Below are 15,778 nucleotides of genomic sequence, written 5' to 3' on the forward strand. Positions count from 1 at the left end.
CTGCTGAGGCTGGCATCACATGGACAGCCTGGAAGATACATGAGATTGCTGTGGATAGTACCACTTAGAAACCATGGAGATGGCTTTGAACTGCAGTTACTTTTGCACTCAAGTCTCCATCAATCAACAGTTCTTCATAACCTCAACATCCCGGACTTCATGTTAAAACTATAGTGAATTTCCCGGTTATGCAACTACACTTTTTGACCATTTGACCAGTACATTTATAGAAGGGATTTTTTTTTTTTTATTCACACTATCCAGTGTCACCCCTGTGAGGCTAGGTTGCCTTTTGAGTCCAGTTCCTCTGAAGGTTTCTTCCTAAAATTATCTTGGGGAGTACCTTGCCACCATTGCCTCTGGCTTGCTCATTAGGGATTGATTTTAAATTTATAATTCATAACCTGAATCCTTCTAGAGGTTAATGTGTGTGTATGTACATGGATCCACCATGACCATAACCAGGTAAAGTTATCAGGGAACCTACCAAATTGTGCTCTTTGAGTCCATCAGAAGACACTTTGTAGCCATCATTCCATACTCCTACGCAATCTAAAGTGCACATATGGGGGATCACCACACGAATCCATCTTTATTTTGTGTGCTTTCGGTGGATCATTTTTTTATCTATTAGTCCAGAGGTCCTTGAGAGCGAGGAGCTGGTCTTCACACTGACTACCTCTTATTATGATTGGTGGCAGAGTGTCAGTCTGACCTTGCTCTGAAGAGAACGTAACAAAGCAAGACGGGTGTCTGTGAGTGTAAGAGAGAAAAAGAGAGTGTGGGTTGTGTGTAATATGTCAGACAAGATACCCTGATGTTCAGATTATGCAAAGAAATTAAGACATGGTCAACATGAACCGTAACAGCGGCATAATTATTTCGATAACGTATCCCATGTCTTTGCTTGCTGTTGATGGTGCATGTGCTGTATGCTGATCTGCCAGTACATCCCTGATCACCATTCACACACTCTAACTGGTGGCTGTTTGAATAAGAACTCATTAGGATTACATACCCATTTAGCTAAGTGACATTGGATATAATTGTACCATCCATCAATGGCTGTGTAATAACATACTCAGAAGAGCTAAATGTTGATTAGCTCTCGGCCAATTTCACCCACAGCTGAAAATAATGACTGCGAAATAAGCTCCATGGGGCAAGGTGAGATCGCCCTCCGCAAGCGCCGTGGCAGCTACTGGGCCATGGCGGGGGAAAAAAATCAGGAAAAATAAACAAGTATATCAGTAGAATGTCCAGAGAAACTTTTCTCATGTCCAGCACAACAGCAGTGGGAGTTTTAACATGTTGCAGTTGTTGTCTTTTTAATATCAAGCCCTTGTTTATTACATCAATATCATACACTGATTCATTTCTTTTTTTGTTTGCCAACTTTTTACTGCCACCATCTCTTAATCTCGCTTTCATGGTCTCTCCCTCTCCTTCATGGTGTCCATCTCTCTGTCTATGTCAAGCACATGGATTCTTTTGGATGGCATTCTTCTATGAGTGTATGACTGCAGTGGTTTAATAATAAACACACCCTTTGCACCCTTGCCTATGTTTCAACCAGTGACAAGCCCGACATTTAAACAATCAATCCAAAAAAATAGTTTAAAAAAATGAAAGACTGACCGGTTTTGGTAAGAAAATTAATTTATTCATTATCAATAAGCAGTTTATCTTCAGTGGGATCACAATAAGGCTGGAGAGTATCCTAGGAAAACAGGGATGCGACAGGAAAACAACCTGGATAAGACCTCATTCTCTCCATTTCTATTCAAGACCATATTATTTTCATCATTCAGTGACTTCCAGTGATAAGAGTCACAGTGACTATTGGTGACCAGAAGTGGGCGCGTCCAGCAACGCTACAAAGTTGAGAAAAGTTGCACTTTATGCAAATATGGAGCAACATGGTGCAGCAATGGGAGGGAAGACAGTAGAGCAAACACTGGTTATCCTTTATCATGTTCGACATGATAAATATATACAGTGCTGAATTTTATATTATATTAAAAAACAAAAAATTGATTAGAATGCTAGTTATGTTACCCAATGAGAAACATTATTATTATGATTACTATGGCAACCAGTTGAGGAAAGGTCTTCATGTGACTTTATAGTACAGCGACCGGAGACTTGCAGCAATAAAGCCACCCTGTATGTGAACGTAGCATGTTTATTATCGCTAAAACATTACTAAAAATGAATTTATTCATAAGTATGTGACTTAGTGGGTGTTTATTTTATCTGTCACTGATTATTCACTAATTTAAAATCATAGTTTCGAGGAAACACTAAGTTTAAACTAGTTTAGTTTTCAAACACTTTGATCGTACCGTCTTGCAGCCATGACCGGATTAGCGGCGAAAATAACACCAGCTTTACGCCAGCTTTCCAGTCGCTGTTAGCTTGGACAGATGGTGTGGAATGTGGGTAATGAAAGGTCATTACAGTATTTTCGTTCCAGTATTATGTGCATCGAGGAGGAAACTCGCTTTAATACATACACTCTGTGTCAAACATGTCAGTCAGGTTAGCAGTGGTGCAAAACGTCAGTAAATACAGCCCTATTTCATCTGAATAAATTTCTCTGGCAGTCGGAGAACAGATTTACTTTCATCCCTCGTTCCCCTTGAATTCTAAGATATTTACTCGGCTCTGATTGGATGCAGAAGATAAACTGATTCTGATTCGTTATTCCACTTTAAATGTCGTCAACGGAAATCAACGGAAATCAGACTGCCTCGAAACAGACAGAGGGAACGCAGCACCGAATAGCAGAATAGAAAATCAAGGTTTTTTTAGTCTTCAAATTTAGGATGAATTCAGGTATAAGGGGACATCAGGTAAATTGAGATGGTTAAATCTAACAGCCTTTTTTTATGTAAAAAAGAAGTCAAACTATATTTTGCTAAGCCTTTGCAGTGGAATTACTTGATATAAATAAGGTGATGTAGTTAGCTATAAACAGGAAGTCGACCCCAAAATCTTGAGAAAGGAAAAAATAACTTTATTTAATATAGAAATGTAATATAAAAATAAAAAATTTACTCTGCATAGTCAAGAAATTATGCAAATTGAGAAACTTGGGCTTGATTTCCAGCTTAGAATATCTCTCTCTCTGTCTCTCTCAGTCTCTCTGACACTCTCTCTCTCTCTCTCTCTCTTTCTCTCTGTCTCTCTCCGTCTTTCTAACTCTCTCTCTCTCTCTCTCTCTCTGTCTCTCTGACACACTCTCTCTCTCTCTCTCTCTCTCTCTCTCTCTCTTTCTCTCTGTCTCTCTCCGTCTTTCTAACTCTCTCTCTCTCTCTCTCTCTCTCTCTCTCTGTCTCTCTGACACTCTCTCTCTCTCTTTCTCCCTGTCTCTCTCCGTCTTTCTAACTCTCTCTCTTTCTCTCTCTCTCTCTGTCTCTCTGACACTCTCTCTCTCTCTCTCTCTCTCTGTATCCATACTGTATCCATCAATACATAAAGGAAATAAATAGAAATGATCTGTTGACTCTCAAAAGAAATTCTTAAATTTTATGATATTTTACTTCATGTCAGAACAAAAAAAAACTTTAACAGAAGTATTACGGCTATCTCCCGGATAAAACCTGAGCCCTGATTTAAATTAGATTAGCCCAGGTCTCGTGTAGGAGGATGAAGTATGCATATTGCTACTTCCTGTCACATTGCTTGCTCCTGTAATTTATTATATATTACATTAATATAAATTATATTTGTCTCTCTGCCTTTTTTTTGTACCCCTGGTTTCTCACACTGTGTCTGTCAATCAAAAAGCTGAGAAGAAATGAGTCAAGTCAAGTGGGATTTATTTAAATATCACATTTATATAAACTGCAAGAGTCAGCCAAAGTGATGTACAATCGAATCAAAAAAGCAATTCTAAACAGCAATGAAAAAAATACAAATAAAATGAAAGAAATAAATGAAAATACATTAAAATAAAATCACTAAAAGACTACAGGAGTCTCTAAAGGGTAGCTGAAGCAACAGTTTTTCTAAATTACTTTATTTCATGGACAGTATAGAACATTACTTCTAATTATCAGTGGAGGTATTTTTTTTTTATTTTTTATTTTTGACTAATGTGGAACTGAAAAGAGCTACCTGTAAGTTGTTATATTGTGCCACTCCGATGGCTTCTAATTACTGGGCATGCGTCTGGTTTGAGAAAGGTCGGCGAGGTCGACGAGGTTTTCCTTTTCGTCAGGAGATAACAATGCCATCTCTCTGCTTAACTTTAGTCACATGAACAGGGTTATTTGCACAGAAAGAGATTAAAAGAGCTCCATGGGCTGCTAATGTATACACTAATTTAATTGCTCACTGGCTAATGATGCTAGGTATTCATTTCTTCACTTGACGTACCTTTAGGTACGTGAGAAGAACATCTCTGGTTAGGTGTAACAAGTTTGGATACAGAATAGAAGGCACAAAAAAGAGAATGAAAGGAAGCAAGAAAGAAAGAGGTTGGTGGTGTAATTATAGCTCTTTAGCGTGCAATTAGAGCATTGTCAGTGCGTGTTCCAGCTCCACCCAGGAGCCCTGTTCAGACTTCTTCATCCCTTCATAAATAGTCAGAGCTGGATAATTACAGACTTTTTTTTGTCTAGCATTGAGCATGAATAACTGTGAAAAGCAAATTGTTCACTCTTTCATGTTTTTTTCCCTTTTCTTTTATTCATAAGCAGTCAAATTCCAAAAAAGAAAATTGGCAAGTAGGAGTTCATAATGTGTGTTTGGAAAAGAAAAAATGGACTTTTTTTTTTCCCTTCAACAAAGCTTTAGCGATCGGAGCTACGTGCAGCCTCGTCTGTAAATCTCTGTGCAGCCCAGCAGGGCTTTGACAGCATTGCAACCTTTAGTACATTCAGTGATAATGCATTAGACCTTGCCCTGGACACGAAGCTGAATTTACAAGCTGGCCTGGAGAGCTTTCATCATTGCAGGTCATAAATCCGCCAGCAGGGACAGTAAGCACAGCGTTAGAGCCCCACGATCGACTCCACTACTCACCAACGGCCTGCAAACTAATGCCTCTGACACAAGTCCGCAATGGGCTAAAGAAAAGGCCTGCGGTTTTATTGCAGGAATGAGGGATCTTAACCTGGGTGATATATCAGAAAGATCGACACCAGACCCAACCTTTTGGTAAATTCTAAAAAGGCTGAAGTTACAGCAGAGACATAAAACTAACTTATTATTGATTTAACGTCTGCTTGCAAACCACCAGAAACCAAAAACTAAACATTCCTCAAACAAGATTTGTTCAGAAATAGCCGTAAAACGTAAGGACTGTTACTCTGACACGCTTAGCGTTCATCCAGAATGTCTTGCTTGGAGAAAATCATCTGTTTAGATACAAAAATTGGGAAAAGAAATTACCCCAGGCCTTAACAACCATGCAAATAATGTTTAAGAACAGATAGAATTGAATCTGAGTTGCTCACCTTGTGTAGCAGATGAAATTAAGCTTCTCATTGCAGTGTCTGTTCTCCCAGGTATGTGTCTTGAGGTTGCGAGCTCCACAGCGGTAGTTTTTTACTGGACATGAGGGCAGTGAAATCATGGTAGTTTCCCAGCTCAACCAGAACCATCTTCCGTTCATGAAGTGCAGCCCAGTCCACACGCTCACGGTTTGGGATTGCGCAGCCTCCGTTTCGGTGAAAAGTATTTTTGAGGCAGAAGACGGGCAGGCCAAGCCTAGGTAGTTTTTCATACAATACTGTAGCGCTTCTTCCCAAGTCTTATTCTGCTTCACCAAGATGATGTTCCAGTGACACAGAAAGGGAAAAACTCCTGAACAGGAGTAATCAAACCAGCCAGTTATACTTGTACCAACACAGTTCTCATTATTTAAATAATTATTGGGCTCACCGGGAATCCAGTTAAATATATTGGTTTGTTCTCCATCACACCATCCCCAGCTGTCATACGCCAAGATTTTGTTCATCCCAATCCAAAAGTTATTTTGATAGGTTTTTGCAATCTCTATAACTGCCTGGCTTTCCTCGGCGGTAGCAATAGCGGCCAGATCTGTGTAGGTTCCTCTGCAGTAGTTCTGAGCATCAGTCCAGTTCATTTTTATAGGAATGTAATGATAGTATCTTACTTTACCTACAGCTACACCACTAAGCACCAAGAGAAGAGAGAGAAATAATGGCGATTTCATCTCTGCTGTAAAGCATTTGAGACCTGGAAAGCTTGATTAAGGGTTGTGTGTGAGTTCTGCGCACACCTTTTAAAGCCCAGTTCCCCTGAGACTAAATGTAAAAGACATGCAAAAAAAAAAAAAAAAAATCTTTAAAAAAGTCTCCAATGACGCTCCAAAAAAAAAAAATACATTTGCGTTTTGTTTACAGCACAAACTCAGTGCATTTGCATTTACTTTTGCATAGAGCATTTTTTCAGAAACCCATATGAAATTTGAAAAGATGAACATATATATATATATTTTCAAATTGTTTGAGTCAAAGTCAAAATCAAAGAAGGTTTATTGTCACTTCAACCATATATAGCAGATGCAGTACACAGTGAAGTGAAACAGCGTTCCTCCTAGACCAGAGGTGCTACACATGCAAAGACAAAGTACAGTGACGCAGACAAACATAGAACTAAACATAGAGATAAAAAATTAAACTATAATTTAAGAATTAAAATTAAACTAAAAAAAATTTAACTATACTAAAGGTGCAATCTTTAAGACATACAACAGAAGTGCACAGGAAGACAAGACAAGACAAACAACATATGTTATGATTTTGTGCAAAGACCAAGACAATGTTAGACAATGAAAGAACAGTGTATACAGTGATTGCAGTTATTGCAGTTATTAAAGTGACACATGTAACAAGACTAATATAAATGTAAAGTGAAATGTAAAGTGACATGTGCGTGCAAACAGGACATTTAGTGTGTGTGTGTCTGACTATGTCCAGCACAGTCCAGTTCTTTTTTGTGCGTGTGTGTTATGTATGTGTGTGTGTCCGTGTCCAGCACAGTTCAGTTCTCCTTTGAGATCAGATCTTGTTTGTACGTGTGTGTGTGTGTGTGTGTGTGCGTGTGTCCAGCACAGCTCAGTTCTCTGTTGAGGTACCTGATTGCCTGAGGGAAGAAACTGTTCAACAGTCTGGTTGTGCGGGTCCGAATGCTTCGGTACCTCTTTCTGGATGGCAGAAGGGTGAAGAGTGTGTGTGAGGGGTGTGTGGGATCATCCACAATGCTGTTAGCTTTGCGGATGCAGCATGTGGAGTAAATGTCTGTGATAGAGAGAAGAGAGACTGATGATCTTCTCAGCTGTCCTCACTATACACTGAAGGGTCTTGTGGTCCGAGATGGTGCAATTCCCAAACCAGGCAGTGATGCAGCTGCTCAGGATGCTCTCGATGGTCCCTCTGTAGAAGGTGGTCAGGATGGGAAGTGGAAGATGAGCTTTCCTCAGCCTTTGCAGGAAGTAGAGACGCCGCTGGGCTTTCCTGGTGATGGAGCTGGTGTTGAGTGACCAAGTGATTTAGGATTCTTGATATTCATGTACGAAGATCATGTCTAAACAGTCTAAGGAGCTGGTTCAACAGGCTAAAATCTACTTTAAAAACCTTTAGAACCTTAGCTTTTCATACAATTCGATCGTTCTTAAATAGTTACACTCCATAATGAAACGTAATCAATTCAGTTGAATTGATCAGATACCAGCTTTAAGATCCTTTGCCAAGTAAAAAAAATATAATACATTATTAGCAAGGAATTTTGCCAACAGGACCAAACAGGCTGAATTAATCAGCAGTTATTTTCCTAATAGTGTTAGCCAAATGCTGTGAGTTACCTCAAATGCTGAAAATAATCATTATTTTAAAGCGGTGAATGTTGTTTTTCCATTAGTCGAATTTTTCCCCCCAGTTTTTCCATTACTGTGTTTTTCAGTGAAATTGGACTGATATCTTTCAATGGCATCTTGTCTATTTTCACTTTTTGGTGTAATTAGAATTGAAAATGGAAAAACTTTAATTCTAGTTAGGTTTAAATTGAAATACTGAAACTTGTAGCACTTGAGGCTTGCTGTTTAAGGCAATACATTTACGGCATTTGGAAGACACCCTTATCCAGAAGGACTTACATTTTTATCTCATTTTGTATAGCTGAGGGTTAAGGGCCTTGCTCAGGGGCCCAGCAGTGGTAGCTTGGTGGACCTGGGATTCAAACTCACAACCTTTTGATTAGTAGTCCAACACCTTAACCCCTAAGCTACTACTTTTCTGCTGTTTAGGGTCTGGGCCATGTTTTTCTGGTCTCCCTATTTGTGTTTCCTGGTTTTTGATATTTGCCACAATTATGAATAAATATGTTCTCTGACCCCTGCTACTGTTTTTTTTTTTTTACATTAATATATTTGGACTGTCCTCAGTAAAGAGGTAAAGAAGCGAGTGCAGGCAGGTTGGAATGGGTGGAGAAAGGTTTCGGGAGTTCTGTGTGATAGAAACATTTCAACAAGAATCAAGGGGAAGGTGTACAGGACAGTGGTGAGACCGGCCATGCTGTATGGTTTAGAGACAGTATCACTGAGACAGAGACAGGAGTCAGAGCTGGAGGTAGCAGAGCTGAAGATGTTGAGGTTCTCTTTGGGAGTGATAAGGTTGGACAGAATTAGGAACGAGTACATCAGAGGAATGGCTCATGTCGGACGTTTGGGGGAAAAAGTTAGGGAGGCCAGATTAAGATGGTTTGGACATGTCCAGAGGAGGGAGAGTGAGTATATTGGTAGGAGAATGTTGGACATGGAGCTGCCAGGCAGGAGGCAAAGAGGAAGGCCAAAGAGGAGGTATATGGATGGAATAAATGAGGATATGAAGCTAGTGAGTGCAAGTGTTGAGGATGCAGAAGATAGGGATAGGTGAAGAGAGATGATTCGCTGTGGAGACCCCTGAAGGGAAAAGCCGAAAGAAGAAGAAGAAGATATTTGGACTGTCCTCAGTTTAACCCATGTTAATCTCACATTTCTGCCCTTTTGGGTCTGGTTCCTCCCTTTTCAGTCTGGTTCCTCTTAAGGTTTCTTCCTCTTCCGTCTAAGGGAGTTTTCCTTACCACAGTCACCTCAGGCTTGCTCATCAGGGATAAATACAAATAAATTTTAATATCATCTTAAACTTTTTGTTCTATATTTCTTATGTTCTATAAAGCTGCTTTGAGACAATGTCCATTGTTTAAAGCACTTTACAAATGCAATTGAAATTGAAAAATTTAAATGTCTCTTCTCCTCTATGCCGCATGTCACCACTCATATCACAGTCCAGTAAAAAGAGACAGCATTTAAAACATATGCAAAATAATGGTCTATGCTCTAATCCTCTGAGGACCTAAAAAGGTCAATTTGATTTGATTTCAGCTCAAAGTGTATTTACACCTAGAGCATTTGTAGTGGTTGGGCTAGAGCTGAGAGCTAGAGCTGAGCTGAATTTTAGAAAAAAAAATTTATGGAAAATAAAAATATATGGCAAAATGAAGCAGACTTTAACAGGGGATGTTTATTTTACCACCTGGTTACCAGGACGGAGAAGAGCATTGATACAGATCTTTCTTGATATTGAGTTATGTTTAGCCTTTAAAGAGGGAATGGAGTGATAAGTTTCTTCAGATTATGTACAAGATAGATAGAACTTCCAGCTTAATTTATTACATAATACATGTGTAAATAATTGTTTGCTCATCTCAAACATCTCAAATAGACTTCTTTATGAGGTTTGTGACACTGAGAATGTCTCAGTCAGCTTCCTGTGTCAGAAATCAGGGCACTGATCAGAAAGTCGGCCATTTTAAGGTCTTTCTCACTCCCTCTCTGTCTCTCTCTCTCTCTCTGTTTTTCTCTGTCTATCTCAAACACAAAATCCTTCCAATGCACTAGAAATCCCACCAGAAAAACCAGGAGGCATTGATGCTCACCATGTTCCCTTACTTCAGAAGCCTCTTGGCAAAAAAAAGAAAAATAAGAGTAGCTTGTTACTGCTGTTGTGGGTCTCAAATTATTTTGTAAAAAAAAAATCTTTGTGTTCGATTTTTAACGCTATTTGACATTCTGAAAAAAATGAAGAACATGAAAAACCCACTAGATAGAAATGAATTGTTACAAAACAGTAAGTATTGTATGTACTTTAAACAAAATGGAAAAAAAAAACCTCCTTGGAGGTTGGGGTCAGAGCACAGGGTCAGCTATGGTGCAGCACCCCTGGAGCGGGGGTTGGGGGGATTGGGGACCTTGCTCAATGGTGGCACCGATGAAAGCTGATGAAAATGTCCTTCCAAACATAGGATTCGCTCTGCACTAACATTAGATTCAGGCAGGGCCTAATGGTTGATGGTGAAATCATGCAATACAACTGACTCGATAATGTATTTGATTTCCATTCCATCATCTCAAACCTAAGAAAGAAATTCTATCCCTGTGCTTATAGAGGTTTTAGAGGCTGTACAAGCTCCTCCTTCTTTCCCTGCCTTTTCCATTCTTTACTATGGCTTTGAGCATCCAGCTCATTGGCAAGAAAATTAAAGAGATATCCAGGGAGTTGGTGAAGCTTGAAGATTTTCCAGTCACCACTGTTAGAATGCATCTGCATTCAGGTGCCTATACCTTCTCATTAAATTGAACATTTTTATCAAGTGTAAGAGTAAAACACTTACATATGAGTGGCTAACTGAGTCAGAAGGCTCTGTTTGGGCAGATGGTATTGTAATTCAGCATAACACTAATTTGCATCACATTTGACCACAGTTCTTCACCATGTATTCATTTTAACTAGGTCACATTTTTCACTTACGCTGTTCTGCATCAGGTTGCCTTCTAAATGTGAAAATACTGAGTAAACACTGATAAATACAGAGCAGGTGCACACATTAGGAAACATTTTTTTGCACAATGTACTGTAGAATATACAGAATGTATACTGGGTGGCAGTATTTTGTGTATCTATCCTGTAGGGTTTTGTTTTGTATTGTCTGTTTGCACTGTCTCTCACTAGGATGCACACGATGCACTTTATATGGCTAGGACAATATGTTGTTGTTCTTTCAGCTGCTCCCTGTTTGGGGTCGTCACAGTGGATCATTTGGTCCAAATGTTTCAATTTGGCACAGGTTTTATGCCGGACGCCCTTCCTGATGCAACCCTCCCATTTAATCCGGGCTTGGGACCGGCACTGAGAGTTAACTCTTCAGTGGCTGGGTTAGCTCCCTGCCCCTCCCTGGAATCAAACCCAGGCCCCAACAATGACTTTTTCTATTTTAATGGAGACAACCAGTTAAAATGATCGTGCTAATGTGTTTTCAGTGTCATGTTCACATTTCGTGGCTTAAGTGTCCATTGTGGTCAGTTTGTGGCCAGGCTAAAACACATAAAAAAACGGATAAAACACATAGAAAAAAATACATTTTATCTGCTTTGGTTGTTTTGGATAATATTGAGGTCACTATAACAATCAATTTTATAATCTTCACGAACATGCCTCTGCTCTAGAGCCCTAACCTAACATAAATATACCTGTGGTATTGCGAGAACCACTGAGTTCACCCGACATGGGGAAGGAAAATTATAATTTCTCAGAGACCCTGTGGGGAAAAGACATGTTACTATCCTTGATAACAGAAATCATACTACTTTCCAAATGTTATAAATAACAAAAATCTATACTTAGAAATAAAATAAAAGCAACAAAAAGGATCTTTCTGTTCAATTTGAGGTAAATCAGTGAGATTTTATTGTGATTTATAAATTTTTCTATAGTTACACAATAGAAATTCTGGGTGTTTATGACAATGGGGTGGTCAGGTGGGTTAGGGTTATGTTTTATTTAAAAAGCTATTGAGGAACAGTACCAGTCAAAGGTTTGGACACACCTTTTAATTCAGTGTTTTTTGTTTAGGGATTTATTTTCTACATTCTAGAACAATACTGGAGATTTCAAAACTATGAAATAACGCACATGGACTTCAGTAATCCACATGTAACGACAACAAAAAACAGTCAGTTGTTATTTTAAGACACGAAGGTCTGGAATAGTTCTTGCAAGAACAGTATTGTCCAGTGCATTTGCAACAACAATCAAGCACCATGATGAAACTGGCTCACATGAAGACCATCCCAGTAAAGCAAGACCAAAACTTACCTCTGCTGCAGAGGAGAAGTTCATTTAGAGTTACCAGCCTCAGAAATCACCAATTAACAGCACCTCAGATTAGAGGCGTTATGAAGGCTTTAGTAGCAGACATATCTCGATATCAACTGTTCAGAGGACATTATTGTGGATTTCGGCCGCCTTCAGCATTGTTTTACAATGTAGAAAGAAATAAACATCAGGAAAGACCATGGAATTAGAAGATGTGTCCAAACTTTTGACTGGTAGTGTAGTCAACAAAGAAACATAAATTACCTGACAAAAACTGCAAATAAAATGATATTCTGGAGGCTTTTAATTGCTGGGGACAAATTGACCCCAAGGGCAAAATATTTTTTAAAATTTGGAGGGTTAAATCCTTAGCCATGTGTTGTTTTATGTAGCACCAGGGTCCTGGAGAAAAGTCAACGACAATAAAAAAGCTTCTTGACTTGACGTATAAAAGTGAAGCACTTGTTGCTCGTGTCAAAATGCAGTATAATCTACACAATAGCCCACTAAAGTTTTCCTTCAACTGATTCAAAGTAGCTCCTTTGCTGAGGAAATGAGAACATTTGCACCAGATTGTTGCTCCAAATCTCAGGCTTCCAGAGCACACAGACATTCATTTACATTTCTGGCATTTAGTAGATGCCCTTATGCAAAGCGACTTACAATTTATCTCTCTCTCTCTCTTTTTTTTTTTTAAAGACACCTGAGCAACTGAGGGTTAAGGGCCTTGCTCAGGGGCCCAGCACTGGCAGCTTGGTGTACTTTGGATTCAAAAACTTTCTGATCAGTGACCTAGTACCTTAACCACTAAGTTACCACATCCACATTCCGATTCGCTCTGCACCATCCTCTTCATCCTTCTACTTCAGTTTTACTTACTCTTTACGACTATAAAGTTTGTTCGATGTAGCTGAAGCTGAGGTGTGTTACTCAGCAAGGTATTTGTTTTGGGTAGTCAAAATTCAAAGCAGCCATGAACATGTAAATAACACCAAAGCAAGAAGAGACGTAAACAAAAAAGCAGAGAACAGACACGCAACCAACAGCAGGCTATAAATCGACAGGCTAATTAAGGTATAAACACGGAACAGGTGCACACTTTAGGAAAACAAACCAGACTAAAAGAGCAACAATAGCACCTGGTGTGAAAGTAAAATGAAAACGCTCTGACAGGGCGATATCAGGTGAGAAACCCTGAATACCAAAAATTCTGACTTTTATATACTAAGGATCTGTTGAATAGCAGGTTGCATCACTTGAAAATGAAATAAAGTGTCGCTAGCTGTCTGTATGGATTTCCTAAGCAGCCAGACCTATCAGGATTTATTAGCTAATAACGGTGCTATGTCTATTAAGCTTGATCAGACTCTTCAGGAGTTAGAGTAACAACCCCATGAGCACTGTGCAGTGAGGCTAAAGAGATCGTCCTGCCAATAAATCAGCATGGTCCGGAGTCAGGTGTGAAAACATCTCAGCAGAGGTAATGACGCCTTCACAGGGAGCCATAGCAGGGGTTAGGCTAATTAGGTTTCGGTTAGCGAGCCAGCGCATATGGGTCTTTGAGTTCTCTGAAGCTGAATTGATTGAAACCTCCAATCCAAATAAAAAACCTGCAACTAGAACTAATAAGAGGGAGAGCTCACGGCTCTGAACTAATAATGCAGCAGAACTTTCAGCAGGTAAGATTTAAAGTCTCTGGAGATTTTAATACATTCAGTTTATTTATTTATTTTTTATTTATTTATTTTTTATTATCACATTGACCTGTAGTTCTGAGTTGTAATTAATGGTTCAATTTACTTTGCAAATATCACAAAGCAATGATCTGTAACTGTTTACTGGTTTAGCAGCATAACACAAGAGGACTAATTCAGAATAAATAAAGGCAAACTACGACTCTCAGTAGCAACCAATTGTTTCTTTGGGGATTTAAGAAATGGGCAGAGAATAGGTTATGATGAGCAATATCTATTTTAAAATGATTTTGCTAAAGTGTTCTTCCAGGACAGTTTTCCCTGTAAGTGATGCTAGCTAATTGCAGGCATATGTTATTTTAGGTATACAGAAACTCAATTAGCACTCACCTTTATTCTCCTTGACACCACATGTGCAGAAGGTCATGAAGATGCAGCAGGTCGCAAATACGCAGCACATGTTTTTAGCCTAACCTCTCAGATTAGCAGCTGCTCTGCAATAGAAAAAGAAGAAGAACTGAGGGCCTTTATTATCACCACACATACATTACAGCACAGTGGAATTCTTTTCTTCACATATCCCAGCTGAGGAAGTTGGGGGTCAGAGTGCAGGGGTAGCTATGATATAGTGCCCCTGGATAGGGAGGGTTTAAGGGCCTTGCTCAATTGCCCAACAGTGGAGCTTGGTGGTGCTGGGGTTTGAAACCCGTTCCTCTGATCAACAACCCAAGAAGTACACATTATATGTGGATTGACTACATTTGGAGGGGATTGGGTGAAAGTTTAGCAGTTTAGCAGAGGTTCTGCACCATTTTGGGATTTTCATATCCTGGATACATGATACAAGACTAAATTTGCTAAATATACAATCTTAAACTCACAGTCTGGTTGATTCAATGCTAGTGATAGATTTAGGGGTCCAAGCACCAAAATGAACTCGGATATAATGTGAAAGTTCAGGAGCAAAAAGTAATTGTAAATTTAAAAAAAAAAAAAAAAAATTGTAAATAATATTGATCTTAATCCAGAATTTAGTTTACAGTTAAAGGGATCCTTGGCTACAAAAGGTTAATTACTGCGATAGAGAATAATTTGTTATCAGGTGGAACTTGGAGGAAATTGGTAGAAAAATTCGAACCAACAGGGTAAATCTGAATTAAAGCACAGATATGAGTGTCTGAGGGTTAAAGATCTTTCTCAATGGTCCAAATGTTGGAGATTCTCCACCATTTTCAAAGCCCAGATTCCTGGTTAACAGGGTTGTCCCACAAGCTTCCCATCTAGATCATTAATAGGCTGTCGGCTTTGGAAAAAATATGAAAGGGTATGGCATCACATACCAGCATGATGGTTGCTATGCAATAGATAAGAATTAGCTATTAGCTGGGACTTGGCAGTGAGCATATTGGGAAAATTCTGTAAAAGCATATTAGCATTAATTTATAATAATAACCTTCCTTGATTAAATCTTAGTCACATCAGACAGTCTTGCTTTTTTGTAATCACACTGCACTAATAGGATAATTCAGATGCCGGCTGAATTGTATTGAGCTAATTTTTTTTATTTAAGTTGTCCTGGAGGGAGGATGTTAACGGAAATATAAAAAAGCCCTGCTGTGTTTTTTTTTTTTTTTTTTTTAATTGAACAGCCTTTGTTGCTAAAGTGTACATTCCTTATATTCCTGATTTAGATATGAGACTCTTATTCTGTTATTGTTATATCCACCTGGGAAAATGCATTCAAATTCAGCCAGAAGGCACGAGGCTGATTTAGTATTTGCCAAGTGTCAGACACAGAGGCATTGTATACCTGGTTATCTTTCAGATATCCCTTATTGTGGGAAAAAAAGCCGGCTTTGTTTTTTTCCTGAATCATTAATAAGAGTTAATGAGAGAGTCAACTCACAGTTGACTTTGAAA

General features: G+C 39.0%; 2 protein-coding genes across 5 annotated transcripts in view; one reads left to right on the forward strand and one right to left on the reverse strand.

The window, feature by feature from the left end:
* The window catches only part of LOC131354241 (receptor tyrosine-protein kinase erbB-4-like), a 418,103-nt gene that overhangs the window by 197,423 nt on the left and 204,902 nt on the right, over positions 1-15,778 (forward strand). The gene's annotated exons all lie outside the window — the stretch shown is intronic.
* LOC131354242 (lactose-binding lectin l-2-like) lies at positions 3,867-6,251 on the reverse strand. 2 transcript variants are annotated; one of them, XM_058391639.1, is made up of 3 exons: positions 5,893-6,251; positions 5,466-5,814; positions 3,867-5,366 (listed from the first exon to the last, which is right to left on the reverse strand). In XM_058391639.1, the coding sequence occupies exons 1-3, from the start codon at positions 6,185-6,187 to the stop codon at positions 5,363-5,365; spliced, it is 648 nt and encodes a 215-aa protein (XP_058247622.1). In that variant the 5' UTR covers positions 6,188-6,251; the 3' UTR covers positions 3,867-5,362. The 2 variants fall into 2 exon arrangements, with proteins under 2 accessions (XP_058247622.1, XP_058247621.1); XM_058391638.1 differs by having other exon boundaries at positions 3,869-5,366; positions 5,466-6,251.

The sequence above is a fragment of the Hemibagrus wyckioides genome, linkage group LG06, assembly GCF_019097595.1.
Source record: "Hemibagrus wyckioides isolate EC202008001 linkage group LG06, SWU_Hwy_1.0, whole genome shotgun sequence".
Lineage (NCBI taxonomy): Eukaryota > Metazoa > Chordata > Actinopteri > Siluriformes > Bagridae > Hemibagrus > Hemibagrus wyckioides.

Bases quoted from the DNA above. Each gene is read 5' to 3' on its own strand.
- LOC131354242 (XM_058391638.1), bottom strand. From the start codon at position 6,187: ATGAAATCGCCATTATTTCTCTCTCTTCTCTTGGTGCTTAGTGGTGTA.